At 43.1% G+C, this 16,167-nt stretch overlaps 1 protein-coding gene across 2 annotated transcripts in view; it reads right to left on the bottom strand.

Moving 5' to 3' along the window:
- Positions 1 to 2,000: 2,000 nt before the first annotated feature.
- Positions 2,001 to 16,167, bottom strand: part of LOC123750880 (beta-1,3-glucan-binding protein) — a 128,111-nt gene continuing 113,944 nt past the window's right edge. The window contains exons 11-13 of one of the 2 annotated variants that reach the window (XR_011229947.1): positions 9,838 to 9,963; positions 5,745 to 6,232; positions 2,001 to 5,680 (exon numbers count right to left, since the gene is read on the bottom strand). Coding sequence is in view for 1 of the 2 variants with exons in the window: in XM_069333364.1 (XP_069189465.1) it covers positions 6,122 to 6,232; positions 9,838 to 9,963 (237 nt within the window). In the remaining variant the exon portion in view is untranslated. Of the gene's footprint in view, positions 6,233 to 9,837; positions 9,964 to 16,167 lie in introns of both variants that reach the window. The other variant, XM_069333364.1, reaches the window with a different exon arrangement.

The raw sequence follows: 16,167 nt of genomic DNA, 5'->3' as shown, positions 1-16,167 counted from the left end.
ATTCCTGAGCCTACTGGGCTCTATCATATCTACATATGAAACTGTGTATGGAGTCAGCCTCCACCACATCACTTCCTAGTGCATTCCATTTATTAACTACTCTGACACTGAAAAAATTCTTTCTAACGCCTCTGTGGCTCATCTGGGTACTAAGTTTCCACCTGTGTTCCCTTGTTCGTGTCCCACCCGTGCTGAAGAGTTTGTCTTTGTCCACCCTGTCAATTCCCCTGAGAATTTTGTAGGTGGTTATCATGTCTCCCCTTACTCTTCTGTTTTCCAGGGATGTGAGGTTCAGCTCCTTTAGCCTTTCCTCGTAGCTCAATCCTCTCAGTTCCGGGACGAGCCTGGTGGCATACCGCTGAATCTTCTCTAACTTTGTCTTGTGTTTAACTAGGTATGGACTCCAGGCTGGAGCTGCATACTCCAGGATTGGTCTTACATAAGTGGTATACAGGGTTCCGAAAGATTCCTTACACAAGTTTCTGAAGGCAGTTCTTATGTTGGCCAGTCTAGCATATGCCGCTGATGATATTCTTTTGATGTGGGCCTCTGGGGACAGGTTCGGTGTGATATCAACCCCCAGATCCTTCTCTCTATTTGACTCTTGCAGGATTTCCCCTCCCAGATGATACCTTGTGTTCAGCCTCCTGCTCCCTTCGCCTAATTTCATCACCTTATACTTTCCCGAGTTGAACTTTAGCAGTTATTTTCTAGATCGTTCCTCAAGTTTATCCAGGTCATCCTGTAGTCTCTGTCTATCTTCATCCGTCTTGATTCTTCTCATAATTTTTGCATCATCAGCAAACATCGAGAGGAATGAGTCTATACCCTCTGGAAGATCGTTCACATATATTAGAAATAGGATGGGTCCATGTACTGAGCCCTGTGGGACTCCGCTGGTGACATCTCGCCACTCTGATGTCTCCCCCCTCACCGTTACTCGCTGTTTCCTGTTGCTTAAGTACTCCCTTATCCACTGGAGCACCTTCCCTTTTACTCCTGCCTGTTGCTCCAACTTTTTTAACAGCCTTTTATGGGGTACTGTGTCAAAGGCTTTTTGGCAATCCAGGAAAATGCAGTCGGCCCACCCTTCTCTTTCCTACCTAATTTTCGTTGCCTGGTCATAAAATTCTATTAAACCTGTGAGGCACGATTTACCATCTCTGAACCCATCTTGGTGGTGCGTTACAAAGTTATTTCCCTCCAGATGCTCAACGAGCCTTTCCCTCACGATCTTCTCCAGCACCTTGCATGGTATACAAGTTAAGGAAACTGGCCTGTAATTCAGTGCCTCTTGCCTGTCACCCTTTTTGTATACTGGGACCACGTTAGCTGTCTTCCAACTTTCTGGTAAGTCTCCTGTTTCCAGTGACCTGTTATACACCATAGAGAGTGGCACACTTAGTGCTTCTGCACCTTCCTTTAGTATCCATGGTGAGATTCTATCAGGCCCAACAGCCTTTGTCACATCCAACTCCAGCAGACACCTTTTGACCTCATCACTGGTGAGGTCAAATTCCTCCAAGGTTGCTTGATTTGCCGCCTCCTCATTTAGTGCAGGGGCTTCTCCTTGTTCTATTGTGAAGACCTCCTGGAATCTCTTGTTGAGTTCTTCACACACCTCCTTGTCATTCTGTGTGTGTGTGTGTGTGTGTGTGTGTGTGTGTGTGTGTGTGTGTGTGTGTGTGTGTGTGTGTGTGTGTGTGTGTGTGTGTGTGTGTGTGTGTGTGTGTGTTTGTGTGTGTGTGTGTGTGGGAGGGGGTATCCACCCCCTCACCTCCCAAACATTCCTCTGACCGCTCCTCCCTTAATCACCCACCGACCATACCCTTCTACCTGCAGATAGCAATCAGTTTCAATCACCAAATTACCTCCCAACCATTCACCCCCCCCCCCAACACACACACACTCCCCTTAGCCCTCCCTTCTCCCCCATTCCCCTAAGTATTTGCTACCTTTAGATGTATGATGCTTGCTTGGTTGTAGAGAATTCACAGTAGTTCACTTCAACAGTTTATTGGGTAAAGGCAACAAGATATATATATGTGGCCTGCTTAGGCCCTACCTAACTCTTGTCTCTCGACATACTGACCCTGCCTCCAGAGCGGCCAGTATCAGCTCTGTAGGGAATGACGTCAGAGGCCTACTCGACTGTGATTGGGTATATCCCAACCGTTATACAATTTGAATATTACACCGCTTGGACACACTACCAAGTCGACGTCCCTTGTCGATAAGCTATGGCTAGCTAGATAGTTACAATGATATTGAAAGGACCTCAGTGGCATTCAGTAATGTGTTACATGTGAAATTGCATTTTAAACATTAAAAAAGAAGATCAGGTGTGTAGAATACTAACACCGCTCAGCATGTGCACAAAAATTAGAACACAATACGTGAAAATCATGGTGACAATGCTTTAATTAAACAAAAGCATTAAGAACATATACAAGTCTAAGTATCAGATATGAACAATACAACTCAAGGTATTGCCTAAAACAAAATTATTAGCATGTGTTAATTGGCATGTGCTTGGAACAATAATTTAAGACAATTATCTGTTTTAATAGAACAAAAGTCCTGACCTAACAACCACAAAGGAATTTTAAGATTAGATAATGGAGAATTTTTTTTATGTAAAATATATTTACAAGCTATATAGAAGGACTGGATCGAGAAGGCTAACATCTTAGTAATAACAGTCAGGAATCACTGGCCTCAGTGTGGTTGCTAGAACATTAATGGAACTCTTGATGACATGCACTCTAAAAACACATATGGCACAGTAGACTTAACACTGGCATCTGATTTATGACACAAAATAAAGTTAAAAAAAACTTCTTCATTATACGTATATATAATGTTAATAATAGGACATATGGGTTAGAAATACTGTGAAGTGAATTTTGCCAAACAAAAAAAGAAAACTGCAGAATGCACTTAATTATAAATTCTGCAAATATCTATGCCTAGATCGTCCAGAGCACTATACAACTCTGGCTCTTACTGAAGGTTAGGAACAGATAAAACTGCATGTGACAAACTTTCATCTTGAGATAAACTCGTTGAAATCTATCCAATAGACATGTGGTGAGTGCACGGTTGAAATGTAAGGTCTAGATCTAAGATTATAGGTACAGGCATCGGGTGGCTGTACATCAAGTGGTCGGTCAACCACAGTAGGTGGTGTCCCAATAGAATAATTTGTCTGGGTAAGTTCATGGTCATCCTCATCAGTCTCGTCAACAGTCATTTTAGCTAACTTTTGGGATCTAAATGTTCATTTATATACTCTCCTGTTAACAAATTCTTAAATCCGTACTTGTTACCTTTAATTATCTTATTAAGGCTCGATTACCTCATATAGACCCCAAAATTTCTTAGTTAGTTTGTACATAGGGCTAGATCCGTGTTAATTAAGTACCATTACTAAAAATCTGACAGTTATCTTACTGGGCTTAGCTCGTGCATTCCTTGCTCGAGTGAACTCGGCTGTTGCCATGGACAGTTGTTCTAATATTTTCTTCAAAACTAGTTGCATTTGTCTACACTTTACTTGAACAAAATCATCTGTTATTCAAAGGAGTAGGGGGTACATTATTTAATTCATTAGGGAGGATCTTATCTGTACCATAGAGAAAAGGATGAGGAGTGTCACCTGTAGAAACATTAATTGAAGATTTAAGTGCACACCGAATTAAAGGTATGAACTCATCCCAATTGCTGTTATCAAAATTCAACCCGACTCTCAAGGCATCTAACACTTTCCTGTTAGTACACTCAGCTAACCCATTACTTCTTGGGTGATATGGCATAATACTGCATTTTTAATGTTATATAAATTGCACAATCTAGTTAAAATACTATTACTGAATTCTGGACCATTATCTGATAGAATTTCTTTAGGCATACTATATCTACAAATTATTTGGTCATGGAATGCACTGGCTATAGTTTCTGCTGTTTTATTCGGGACTGGGTACACATGAATTGGATTAGGTCCTGCTACATGTCTGTTGGAGTTTGGTGAGGTGGCCTCCAAGAGAAGATCTTGAACTGAATAGATGTTACTGTGCTGCGGTGGAGCTCCTACTAAGATTTCCTCGCCTGAGGAGTCTGTAACATCCGTGGTTGGTGATTTCGTCTTTCGTCTCGCAGCCTGAGGTAGGTTCAGGTGTTGTGGATTAGTGGTAGAAGCTATTTCAGGAGCGCTGGTGGTGCTGTTAGTATTTGTAGACAGCACATCTGCTAGTGCATCTGCTGAGATGGTGATGGTAGAAGTGTTGGGAGCTGGAGAGGCAAATACCTCTGTTTGTGCCACCCGGGTCTTGGGTGGTTCTGGAGGCTGTGTTGAGATTGACCACGTGGTCGTCATGGTGGTAGTGGAGGCAGTACGACTCTCGTCCTGGGCGATGATGGGGTGCATGCCATTGGCTAGGTATACTGCGCTGAGTTCCTCGACGAATCCTTGATTGTCTGATCCGGTAAGCCTCTCTGCTAGTCGAATGAGACCAGGGATAATACCTGCACGTGATGCAAGGGACTGTGAGGGTGCTGGTTAGACCTTAGATCCCCAGTGTGGAGGCCGGGTGATCTGTTGGGAGGAGCCATTGTTTGGTTGGGGTGGTACGGTCGTAGTCTGCATCTGGCTTACGGAAGGGAGACTCGGGAAATGGTCAGGTCCAAGGTCTAAGGTCGTGGCGACTTGCCTCTGGGTGGTCGGCGGCGTGGTGTTCATCTCTTTAATCTTCTTTAGTTCCTCCTTCCTTTATGTGCAGCGGTAGGAGTTGGCGGTGTACTGTTCTCCACAGTTCGCTTATTTCTTGGTGGTGGCGGTACAGTCCTTGTAGTTGTGAATGCCGGAGCATGAGCTGCACTTAGCCATTTGTTCTGGGCATTTGTTGAAGAAGTGTTCATAGCTGAAGCACTCGTAGCACTGCCTCACGTTGTAGACCTTCTCCATGTCGATTTCTTTTGGGGAGGAGGTGAGTCCAAAGCACTTAATCCCATTTTTCACTGCTTCCTGGGCCTGTTCTACTGTTTTGAAAGTCATCTTCATTGTGGGTCGAATGGTGTCCTTAATCTTGATGAGTAGAACTATCGTCGCTTTCAGAGTAGGGTTTTCTTCGTTCATTTGCCGCACTATGGTGTCGGATACCTGACCTGCTAACCAGCGGTTCAGCCTGTTCACAAATATCCTTTTCCCGGGAGTGAGTTGTCTGGGAAGAATCGGTAAGAGGTTCGCCTCCAGTAGTGGGACCCAGCGTTCCGGATCTTCTGTAGGTCCGCTTTTGTTGCCACGGTTACCGTGGCCTCACACCACGCATATGGACGTCTACTGGTCCCACTGATGTTGCCTTATCAATGGCTTCTGCCATTTCGCGCTCAGAGCGCTTGAAGACTCCGAGGAGTCGCACTTTCACTTTGAATGTCAGGTTCTCTGGCATGGCTCGGATTGTCAGAACCTGGAGTGAAGAGATGTTTGCCGGCAGGTTTGTAGGAACACGGCTTGCCAGCAGGAGAGGTGTGGAGTATTTATCACTGTCTAGACTATGGGGATTCAGTTTTGTGGTGTGGGTGAGGCGTGGGTCTGCTGTTGGATGGTGTGGGTGAGGTGTGGGTCTGCTGCTAGAAGGTGTAGGTGAGGCCTGGGTCTGCTGCTGGATGGTGTGAGTGAGGCCTGGGTCTGCTGCTGGATGGTATGGGTAAGGCGTGGGTCTGCTGCTAGAAGGTGTAGGTGAGGCCTGGGTCTGCTGCTGGATAGTGTGTGTGAGGCGTGGGTCTGCTGCTGGATGGTGTGGGTGAGGCGTGGGTCTGCTGCTGGATGGTGTGGGTGAGGCGTGGGTCTGCTGCTGGATGGTGTGGGTGAGGCGTGGGTCTGCTGCTGGATGGTGTGGGTGAGGCGTGGGTCTGCTGCTGGATGGTGTGGGTGAGGCGTGGGTCTGCTGCTGGATGGTGTGGGTGAGGCGTGGGTCTGCTGCTGGATGGTGTGGGTGAGGCGTGGGTCTGCTGCTGGATGGTGTGGGTGAGGCGTGGGTCTGCTGCTGGATGGTGTGGTGAGGCGTGGGTCTGCTGCTGGATGGTGTGGGTGAGGCGTGGGTCTGCTGCTGGATGGTGTGGGCTACTGCTCGATGCTCTCCATTTTCCAGACCTTAACGTAGTCGACCTTAAGAGCTGCCTCCTCGCTGATGCTCCACTCACCGTGCTTCCAGCTGGGCAGCCACGACTCACGCTGAGGAGGGAGAGTAAGGTGTCACAGTTAACAGTACCAAGCAGGTGGAAAATGATGGTAGTGTTGCTACTGTGTAGGGTGAGTGTGTCACAGTTAACAGTACTAAGCAGGTGGATAACGTGAGAGTTGGCAGTGTTGCTACTGTGTTGGGTGAGTATAAGGTGTCACAGTTGCTACTGTGTAGGATAAGTGTAAGGTGTCACAGTTGCGTTTGTGTAGGAAGAGTATAAGGTGTCACAGTTGCTACTGTGTAGGAGGAGTGTAAGGTGTCACTGGTACTACTGTGTAGGAGTACACGGTGAGAGGTAAAGGTGACGAATAATTAACATGAGTATCAAGCTGGTGGATAATGTGAGAGTTTGTAATGGACTGATGTCATAAAGAGTTGCGGTTGAAGATCTGACAAGATAATGCCAGAAGCTCGCACTGACTTGGAATACCAAGACATTTGCTGCCTCACACACCATTTGTACTGAAACACTGTCGGGCAATGCTTACTTTTTTCATAATTAAAATTATATTAATAAACAATGTTTATATTTTACTAATTATTTAATTTATTTTCAAAGAGAAGCAAATCTTTCATATTGTTGTGGATCTGTTATCCTAAAGCACTATTAATTCTCGGCTGGTCCCATAATCCAGGATACACTGTGTAGACAAGATACATGTCTCTCTGTACTCCATAGGTATGAGGATAGTAGATTAAGGCCACCAGGAAAAGTTTAACAATTAATTTGTATACAATTATCTTTTAAAGTGAAAAGAACTGAGGAGGTATTTTTTATAGATATGGTGCCAGGTTAAAACTTTAGGAACGAATGTGTAGCATTGAACCAGCAATTTATTAATTAGATAGCTAATTCCCACTAATTACTTTGTCTGGGTAGATGATAATCTGTTAGAGGCACACTTAATTAATACTAAGACACACTAAATCTAACTAATGAGACAAGATACGTAATGCTTTAAAACACTTTTCGAATACTTGGTCCTTTTACAATAACTCGACTAAAGGACAATAGGATACTTAGTGCAATTACAGCTGAACGAGCAGTCGCACAACCAGCCCTCAAGGCGTCCAGAGTCCAACTGACATATTACGTCTAGGCAAAAAAAAAATGTCTCGCCTCTTCACTTAGTTTGCTACTACATATACATAACATTATCAGGAAGAAAAGTTTATTCAACCTACTTCAGTATATTCAACCCACCCACTCGAATATTGCATCTCATTTTGACATATAAATCCCCTAAGGCCAAAAAATGGTGTACTAAAAATCATAGTAGCTCACAAAATTTACATGCTATCCTGTTTTCTATTCGTGTGCCCTCGGTAAGGGTAGGTTCAGGAAGTTAAGTACATAATTTTAGTGAGGCGAACGAACGAGAGGGAGAGCTTGTACATTACTGAGTGACAATCCATTACCTACAACACTAATGAATATTAATACATCAAATCACTGTTTGGTAAAGCAAAGAATGAGTATGTATTTTGTTCCTTTAAATTTAGCCGGAAATGTGGCATTTGTGTCTGGAACATATTGTCTCTGCCGGCTTTAAGCTCAACAGATATGGGTTTAACACTCATAATCTTCGCACACAATTAGTTATCTAATTTTTTGCTTAAATTATGTAGTTTCATGTGCCTGTTAATAATACAAATCGAAAAAATTAGATCATTTACGCACATTAATACATTACAAGACAGAATATATTTAAGACTTTATGTTCTTTTTACGCATAAGCAAATTTACCTAGGCCTACACATAACTTTCATAAGACATTTCCAATTTTGTTCTGGAATTTCAGTATGGAATTAAGTATAAATTAGAATTAAAGTAAATCAATTGCTTTCTATATGCAAATTCAACAAGAATAAAACGCCTACTAGTCATTTGCATATGTTAACGTTTTCTTAAATTTTAATATACGGAAAATTTATTTAACTGATAAAGAAAAATTAGAAAGAAAGAATTTAACTTAGAAAGAAAACTTATTTTAGAAAAAAACTTAGCTTACTACATTTGCATGCTTTACTTGCCTTATATGAGAATTTCAGCATCTAAATGATCCTAGTCTATTTCTAACTAGCTGTATCCGGCAACGTGTTGCTGCGCTCAGCAACGCATAGGCGTTGCTGAGTCACAGCAACCTTCCCTGTGACCTAGTCTTCCCCACCATTCCCCCCTCACCCGTCTTCTCGACCTCCCAACCATTCCCCACTTCACCGTCCCCTCGTCCTCCCCACCATTCCCCACTCCACCATCCCCTCCTCCTTCACACCATGCCCAACTCCCCTGTTCCTTTGACCTCCACACCATTCTCCATTCCCCCATCCTCTCATCCCCACCATCCCAAACTCTCTCATCCCCTCGTCCTTCTCCACCATTACCCCCTCCCTTGTCCCCTCGTTTCCCTACCATCTCTCACTTTCGTCCCCTCATCATCCCCACCATTCCCCACTCCTTCATCTGATGCCTTCCCAAATGGTCTGATGTTCCCATCAGAAAATTGGGAACATCAAGTGATCTGATGTTCCAATCACTGAAATATAAGAAAAACACTTAAAAAATTAAATGAAAATAATAAAAAATAAAATATAAACTATACTCACGAAATGAATGTTATGGTGAACAACACAGCTCAATTCCAATGCAATTCACACAAAATAATTAAATGAAAATGAAAATGAATCAAAATCTATGAAAATTAAATTTATCAATGCAATCAGAAACACTGAAATGGAATTGTAACATATTTAGTATAGCATGTGTGTTGCTCTTACATGCAACAGATGGCGCTGTTTTTCATGAAAAGCATAGTTTTACCTGTCACAGGTGTGGCATCTCTACTTATACCTACGAAATGAACGGTATGTAAACAACGCAGCTCAATTCCAACACAATGTCACAAAAAATAATTCAATAAAAAAATAAAATAAATCGAAATCTATGAAAATACAATTTATCAATGCAATTGAAAACATTGAAATAGATTTCGTGACACATTTAGTATAGTGATGTGCAACGAATGCAACGTTGTGCCAAAATTTCAAAGCAAACTGTGAAGAACTATCGGAGATTACAGCATGTGTTGCTCTTACATCCAACAGATGACGCTGTTTTTAACAAAAACAAAAAACAACTTTTCCTCTCACAGGTGAGGCATGTATATAGTAGATATATAAAAGAACGTGCCTATTCGAATGCATCGTACGTTGTGTCAAAATTCCAAAGCAATCGGTAAAGAGTTTCCCTCACTTGAAGATTTCCCTCACTTTCTCACCAAGATTTCTCCTACGCGAAAAACACATGAAAAACAGGTTTTCAGAAAAAGCATGATTTTTTTTACCTTCACAGACGTGACATCTATATAGCATGTTTATAAAAACATGCTCGGATGCGAATGGAACGTCGTGTGAAAATTTCAAAGCAATCGGTGAAGAACTTTTGGAGATTAGCGGTTATGCACAAACGAACATTTCCATTTTTATTTATATAGATTAATATAGATTATGAACAGCTTAGTTCATAACACATGTGTAATGTATTGACATAATAATTGATAATCAAAGACAGAAGCAAATTATAGTGAAGACTTACAGCGTTCCAGAAGTCACGAGGTGCGTGAGGGGAGGCGTTGCTCCAGGGCTTGGCCGGGTTGCTGGCCACCCCGTCAGGGAAGTAGCCATTTGTGCCGCCCACAGCCAAGTTTAGGATGATGTAGAACTGTCGACACGTTCACATAATTAGAACATAAACTGTATGCGTTAAAAATTCTTATTTAAAAATGTTAAGTGTTGAAGAAGCTTACCAGTAGATGTCACCTACTCAACAGTGGAAATAACATTTGCGACAGAAAAAGATTACCATATATTACTCTAAACAGACACACAGTTTTTTGTAAGGTATCTCTAGTCTAAAATGCCATTTTACAATTAACACCAGGACTTTGATAGATGATAATTCTAGATAGACTCTGATAATTCTAGATAGAACGATTAAAATATTTTGAACATAAAATAAAAAATTATGAAACTGCAATATTAAATCACAGGGAGTTAATTCATTGAGAAATAAACTGATGCAAGAAAACGAACATAATTAAAAATTTTAATTAATTGGTAAGCAGATAATTCTAGAGAAAATTAACAGCTATAATATAAGTAATTATCTTTCCAAAGAAAACGGGAAATATTTAGCAATATTATGCATCATTTATCAAATAACAAGAGACCAGGTAATAACAAGGAATTAACTTAGCATCAAATGGGATATTGTAATGACTTTCAACGAATGTGCTTCCATATTCAGCTATAAAATAATTCTATAATTTTCAAAGAAATTGAGGGATGTAAGTGAAATTTAACGGGATATTGATGTATTTTAAGAAGCATTTTTATAAAATTTTGGCCTCTAAATTTTTCTTTCATGACAATCATGCAATGACAAACATATATAATTTCCCAGATAAACATGGAGTATATATTATATAACAATAAATATGTAATATACGCATGTAGGCTCCCTTCTTATCAATATTGTGAAACCCGCCACACAGCAATCATGAGCTTGCCACCACAGCAACAGACACAAAGCTTTATCATGCACAAAAAAAAAAAATATGAAAATCATTATAATTATGTAGGCTGAGAAGTGCGTTCTGGCTACTAGGTACGACATATATATGTATGTATATATATATATATATATATATATATATATATATATATATATATATATATATATATATATATATATATATATATATATATATATATATATATATAACTGAAAACTCACACCCCAGAAGTGACTCGAACCCATACTCCCAGAAGCAACGCAACTGGTATGTACAAGACGCCTTAATCCACTTGACCATCACGACCGGACAAAATGAGGTGATAGCCGAGGCTATTTGAACCACCCCACCGCCGGCACTCGGATAGTTATCTTGGGCATAGCATTTTACCAAATCACCTCATTCTTTGGGGCAACACGTGAGGAACACAAATGCGAACAAGCCTGAATGGTCCCCAGGACATATGCAACTGAAAACTCACACCCCAGAAGTGACTCGAACCCATACTCCCAGAAGCAACGCAACTGGTATGTACAAGACGCCTTAATCCACTTGACCATCACGACCGGACAAAATGAGGTGATAGCCGAGGCTATTTGAACCACCCCACCGCCGGCACTCGGATAGTTATCTTGGGCATAGCATTTTACCAAATCACCTCATTCTTTGGGGCAACACGTGAGGAACACAAATGCGAACAAGCCTGAATGGTCCCCAGGACATATGCAACTGAAAACTCACACCCCAGAAGTGACTCGAACCCATACTCCCAGAAGCAACGCAACTGGTATGTACAAGACGCCTTAATCCACTTGACCATCACGACCGGACAAAATGAGGTGATAGCCGAGGCTATTTGAACCACCCCACCGCCGGCACTCGGATAGTTATCTTGGGCATAGCATTTTACCAAATCACCTCATTCTTTGGGGCAACACGTGAGGAACACAAATGCGAACAAGCCTGAATGGTCCCCAGGACATATGCAACTGAAAACTCACACCCCAGAAGTGACTCGAACCCATACTCCCAGAAGCAACGCAACTGGTATGTACAAGACGCCTTAATCCACTTGACCATCACGACCGGGCAAAATGAGGTGATAGCCGAGGCTATTTGAACCACCCCACCTCCGGCACTCGGATAGTTATCTTGGGCATAGCATTTTACTAAATCACCTCATTCTTTGGGGCAACACGTGAGGAACACAAATGCGAACAAGCCTGAATGGTCCCCAGGACATATGCAACTGAAAACTCACACCCCAGAAGTGACTCGAACCCATACTCCCAGAAGCAACGCAACTGGTATGTACAAGACGCCTTAATCCACTTGACCATCACGACCGGACAAAATGAGGTGATAGCCGAGGCTATTTGAACCACCCCACCGCCGGCACTCGGATAGTTATCTTGGGCATAGCATTTTACCAAATCACCTCATTCTTTGGGGCAACACGTGAGGAACACAAATGCGAACAAGCCTGAATGGTCCCCAGGACATATGCAACTGAAAACTCACACCCCAGAAGTGACTCGAACCCATACTCCCAGAAGCAACGCAACTGGTATGTACAAGACGCCTTAATCCACCTGACCATCACGACCGGACAAAATGAGGTGATAGCCGAGGCTATTTGAACCACCCCACCGCCGGCACTCGGATAGTTATCTTGGGCATAGCATTTTACCAAATCACCTCATTCTTTGGGGCAACACGTGAGGAACACAAATGCGAACAAGCCTGAATGGTCCCCAGGACATATGCAACTGAAAACTCACACCCCAGAAGTGACTCGAACCCATACTCCCAGAAGCAACGCAACTGGTATGTACAAGACGCCTTAATCCACTTGACCATCACGACCGGACAAAATGAGGTGATAGCCGAGGCTATTTGAACCACCCCACCGCCGGCACTCGGATAGTTATCTTGGGCATAGCATTTTACCAAATCACCTCATTCTTTGGGGCAACACGTGAGGAACACAAATGCGAACAAGCCTGAATGGTCCCCAGGACATATGCAACTGAAAACTCACACCCCAGAAGTGACTCGAACCCATACTCCCAGAAGCAACGCAACTGGTATGTACAAGACGCCTTAATCCACTTGACCATCACGACCGGACAAAATGAGGTGATAGTGCCGGCGGTGGGGTGGTTCAAATAGCCTCGGCTATCACCTCATTTTGTCCGGTCGTGATGGTCAAGTGGATTAAGGCGTCTTGTACATACCAGTTGCGTTGCTTCTGGGAGTATGGGTTCGAGTCACTTCTGGGGTGTGAGTTTTGAGTTGCATATGTCCTGGGGACCATTCAGGCTTGTTCGCATTTGTGTTCCTCACGTGTTGCCCCAAAGAATGAGGTGATTTGGTAAAATGCTATGCCCAAGATAACTATCCGAGTGCCGGCGGTGGGGTGGTTCAAATAGCCTCGGCTATCACCTCATTTTGTCCGGTCGTGATGGTCAAGTGGATTAAGGCGTCTTGTACATACCAGTTGCGTTGCTTCTGGGAGTATGGGTTCGAGTCACTTCTGGGGTGTGAGTTTTCAGTTGCATATGTCCTGGGGACCATTCAGGCTTGTTCGCATTTGTGTTCCTCAAGTGTTGCCCCAAAGAATGAGGTGATTTGGTAAAATGCTATGCCCAAGATAACTATCCGAGTGCCAGCGGTGGGGTGGTTCAAATAGCCTCGGCTATCACCTCATTTTGTCCGGTCGTGATGGTCAAGTGGATTAAGGCGTCTTGTACATACCAGTTGCGTTGCTTCTGGGAGTATGGGTTCGAGTCACTTCTGGGGTGTGAGTTTTCAGTTGCATATGTCCTGGGGACCATTCAGGCTTGTTCGCATTTGTGTTCCTCACGTGTTGCCCCAAAGAATGAGGTGATTTGGTAAAGTGCTATGCCCAAGATAACTATCCGAGTGCCGGCGGTGGGGTGGTTCAAATAGCCTCGGCTATCACCTCATTTTGTCCGGTCGTGATGGTCAAGTGGATTAAGGCGTCTTGTACATACCAGTTGCGTTGCTTCTGGGAGTATGGGTTCGAGTCACTTCTGGGGTGTGAGTTTTCAGTTGCATATGTCCTGGGGACCATTCAGGCTTGTTCGCATTTGTGTTCCTCACGTGTTGCCCCAAAGAATGAGGTGATTTGGTAAAATGCTATGCCCAAGATAACTATCCGAGTGCCGGCGGTGGGGTGGTTCAAATAGCCTCGGCTATCACCTCATTTTGTCCGGTCGTGATGGTCAAGTGGATTAAGGCGTCTTGTACATACCAGTTGCGTTGCTTCTGGGAGTATGGGTTCGAGTCACTTCTGGGGTGTGAGTTTTCAGTTGCATATGTCCTGGGGACCATTCAGGCTTGTTCGCATTTGTGTTCCTCACGTGTTGCCCCAAAGAATGAGGTGATTTGGTAAAATGCTATGCCCAAGATAACTATCCGAGTGCCGGCAGTGGGGTGGTTCAAATAGCCTCGGCTATCACCTCATTTTGTCCGGTCGTGATGGTCAAGTGGATTAAGGCGTCTTGTACATACCAGTTGCGTTGCTTCTGGGAGTATGGGTTCGAGTCACTTCTGGGGTGTGAGTTTTCAGTTGCATATGTCCTGGGGACCATTCAGGCTTGTTCGCATTTGTGTTCCTCACGTGTTGCCCCAAAGAATGGGGTGATTTGGTAAAATGCTATGCCCAAGATAACTATCCGAGTGCCGGCGGTGGGGTGGTTCAAATAGCCTCGGCTATCACCTCATTTTGTCCGGTCGTGATGGTCAAGTGGATTAAGGCGTCTTGTACATACCAGTTGCGTTGCTTCTGGGAGTATGGGTTCGAGTCACTTCTGGCGTGTGAGTTTTCAGTTGCATATGTCCTGGGGACCATTCAGGCTTGTTCGCATTTGTGTTCCTCACGTGTTGCCCCAAAGAATGAGGTGATTTGGTAAAATGCTATGCCCAAGATAACTATCCGAGTGCCGGCGGTGGGGTGGTTCAAATAGCCTCGGCTATCACCTCATTTTGTCCGGTCGTGATGGTCAAGTGGATTAAGGCCTCTTGTACATACCAGTTGCGTTGCTTCTGGGAGTATGGGTTCGAGTCACTTCTGGGGTGTGAGTTTTCAGTTGCATATGTCCTGGGGACCATTCAGGCTTGTTCGCATTTGTGTTCCTCACGTGTTGCCCCAAAGAATGAGGTGATTTGGTAAAATGCTATGCCCAAGATAACTATCCGAGTGCCGGCGGTGGGGTGGTTCAAATAGCCTCGGCTATCACCTCATTTTGTCCGGTCGTGATGGTCAAGTGGATTAAGGCGTCTTGTACATACCAGTTGCGTTGCTTCTGGGAGTATGGGTTCGAGTCACTTCTGGGGTGTGAGTTTTCAGTTGCATATGTCCTGGGGACCATTCAGGCTTGTTCGCATTTGTGTTCCTCACGTGTTGCCCCAAAGAATGAGGTGATTTGGTAAAATGCTATGCCCAAGATAACTATCCGAGTGCCGGCGGTGGGGTGGTTCAAATAGCCTCGGCTATCACCTCATTTTGTCCGGTCGTGATGGTCAAGTGGATTAAGGCGTCTTGTACATACCAGTTGCGTTGCTTCTGGGAGTATGGGTTCGAGTCACTTCTGGGGTGTGAGTTTTCAGTTGCATATGTCCTGGGGACCATTCAGGCTTGTTCGCATATATATATATATATATATATATATATATATATATATATATATATATATATATATATATATATTATTAAATATGACCGAAAAAGTAAGATTAATAATTCTAACACAAATTTTCTCAATCTTTCGTACATTTCTTTTCACTGTTGGAGGTAAATCAAAAATCAATTCTCCAAAATTCATTTTTATTTCTAGTCTGACACGACACGAGCGCGTTTCGTAAAACTTATTACATTTTCAAAGACTTTAGTTCACAAATACACAACTGAATAGAACTTACGCATCTCCGATTTTATATCTACATTTGAGTGAGGTGGAAGGGGTGATGTGGCATTAACACAAGACAGAACACGAAACAATGGATATTGAATAGAAGTGTTTGTAGAAAGCCTATTGGTCCTTTCTACAAACACTTCTATTCAATATCCATTGTTTCGTGTTCTGTCTTGTGTTGATGAAATTAATACCCTATTAATACCACTTCTTGTTCTGTCTTGTGTTGATGAAATTAATACCCTATTAATGCCACATCTTGTTCTGTCTTGTGTTAGTGCCACATCACCCCTTCCACCTCACTCAAATGTAGATATAAAATTGGAGATGCGTAAGTTCTATTCAGTTGTGTATTTGTGAACTAAAGTCGTTGAAAATGTAATAAGTTTTACGAAACGCGTTCGTGTCGCG

Source organism: Procambarus clarkii, chromosome 4 (assembly GCF_040958095.1).
Source record: "Procambarus clarkii isolate CNS0578487 chromosome 4, FALCON_Pclarkii_2.0, whole genome shotgun sequence".
Classification (NCBI taxonomy): domain Eukaryota; kingdom Metazoa; phylum Arthropoda; class Malacostraca; order Decapoda; family Cambaridae; genus Procambarus; species Procambarus clarkii.
Note: the sequence above shows the minus strand (reverse complement) of the source record. Positions and strands in the feature narration are given on the sequence as shown.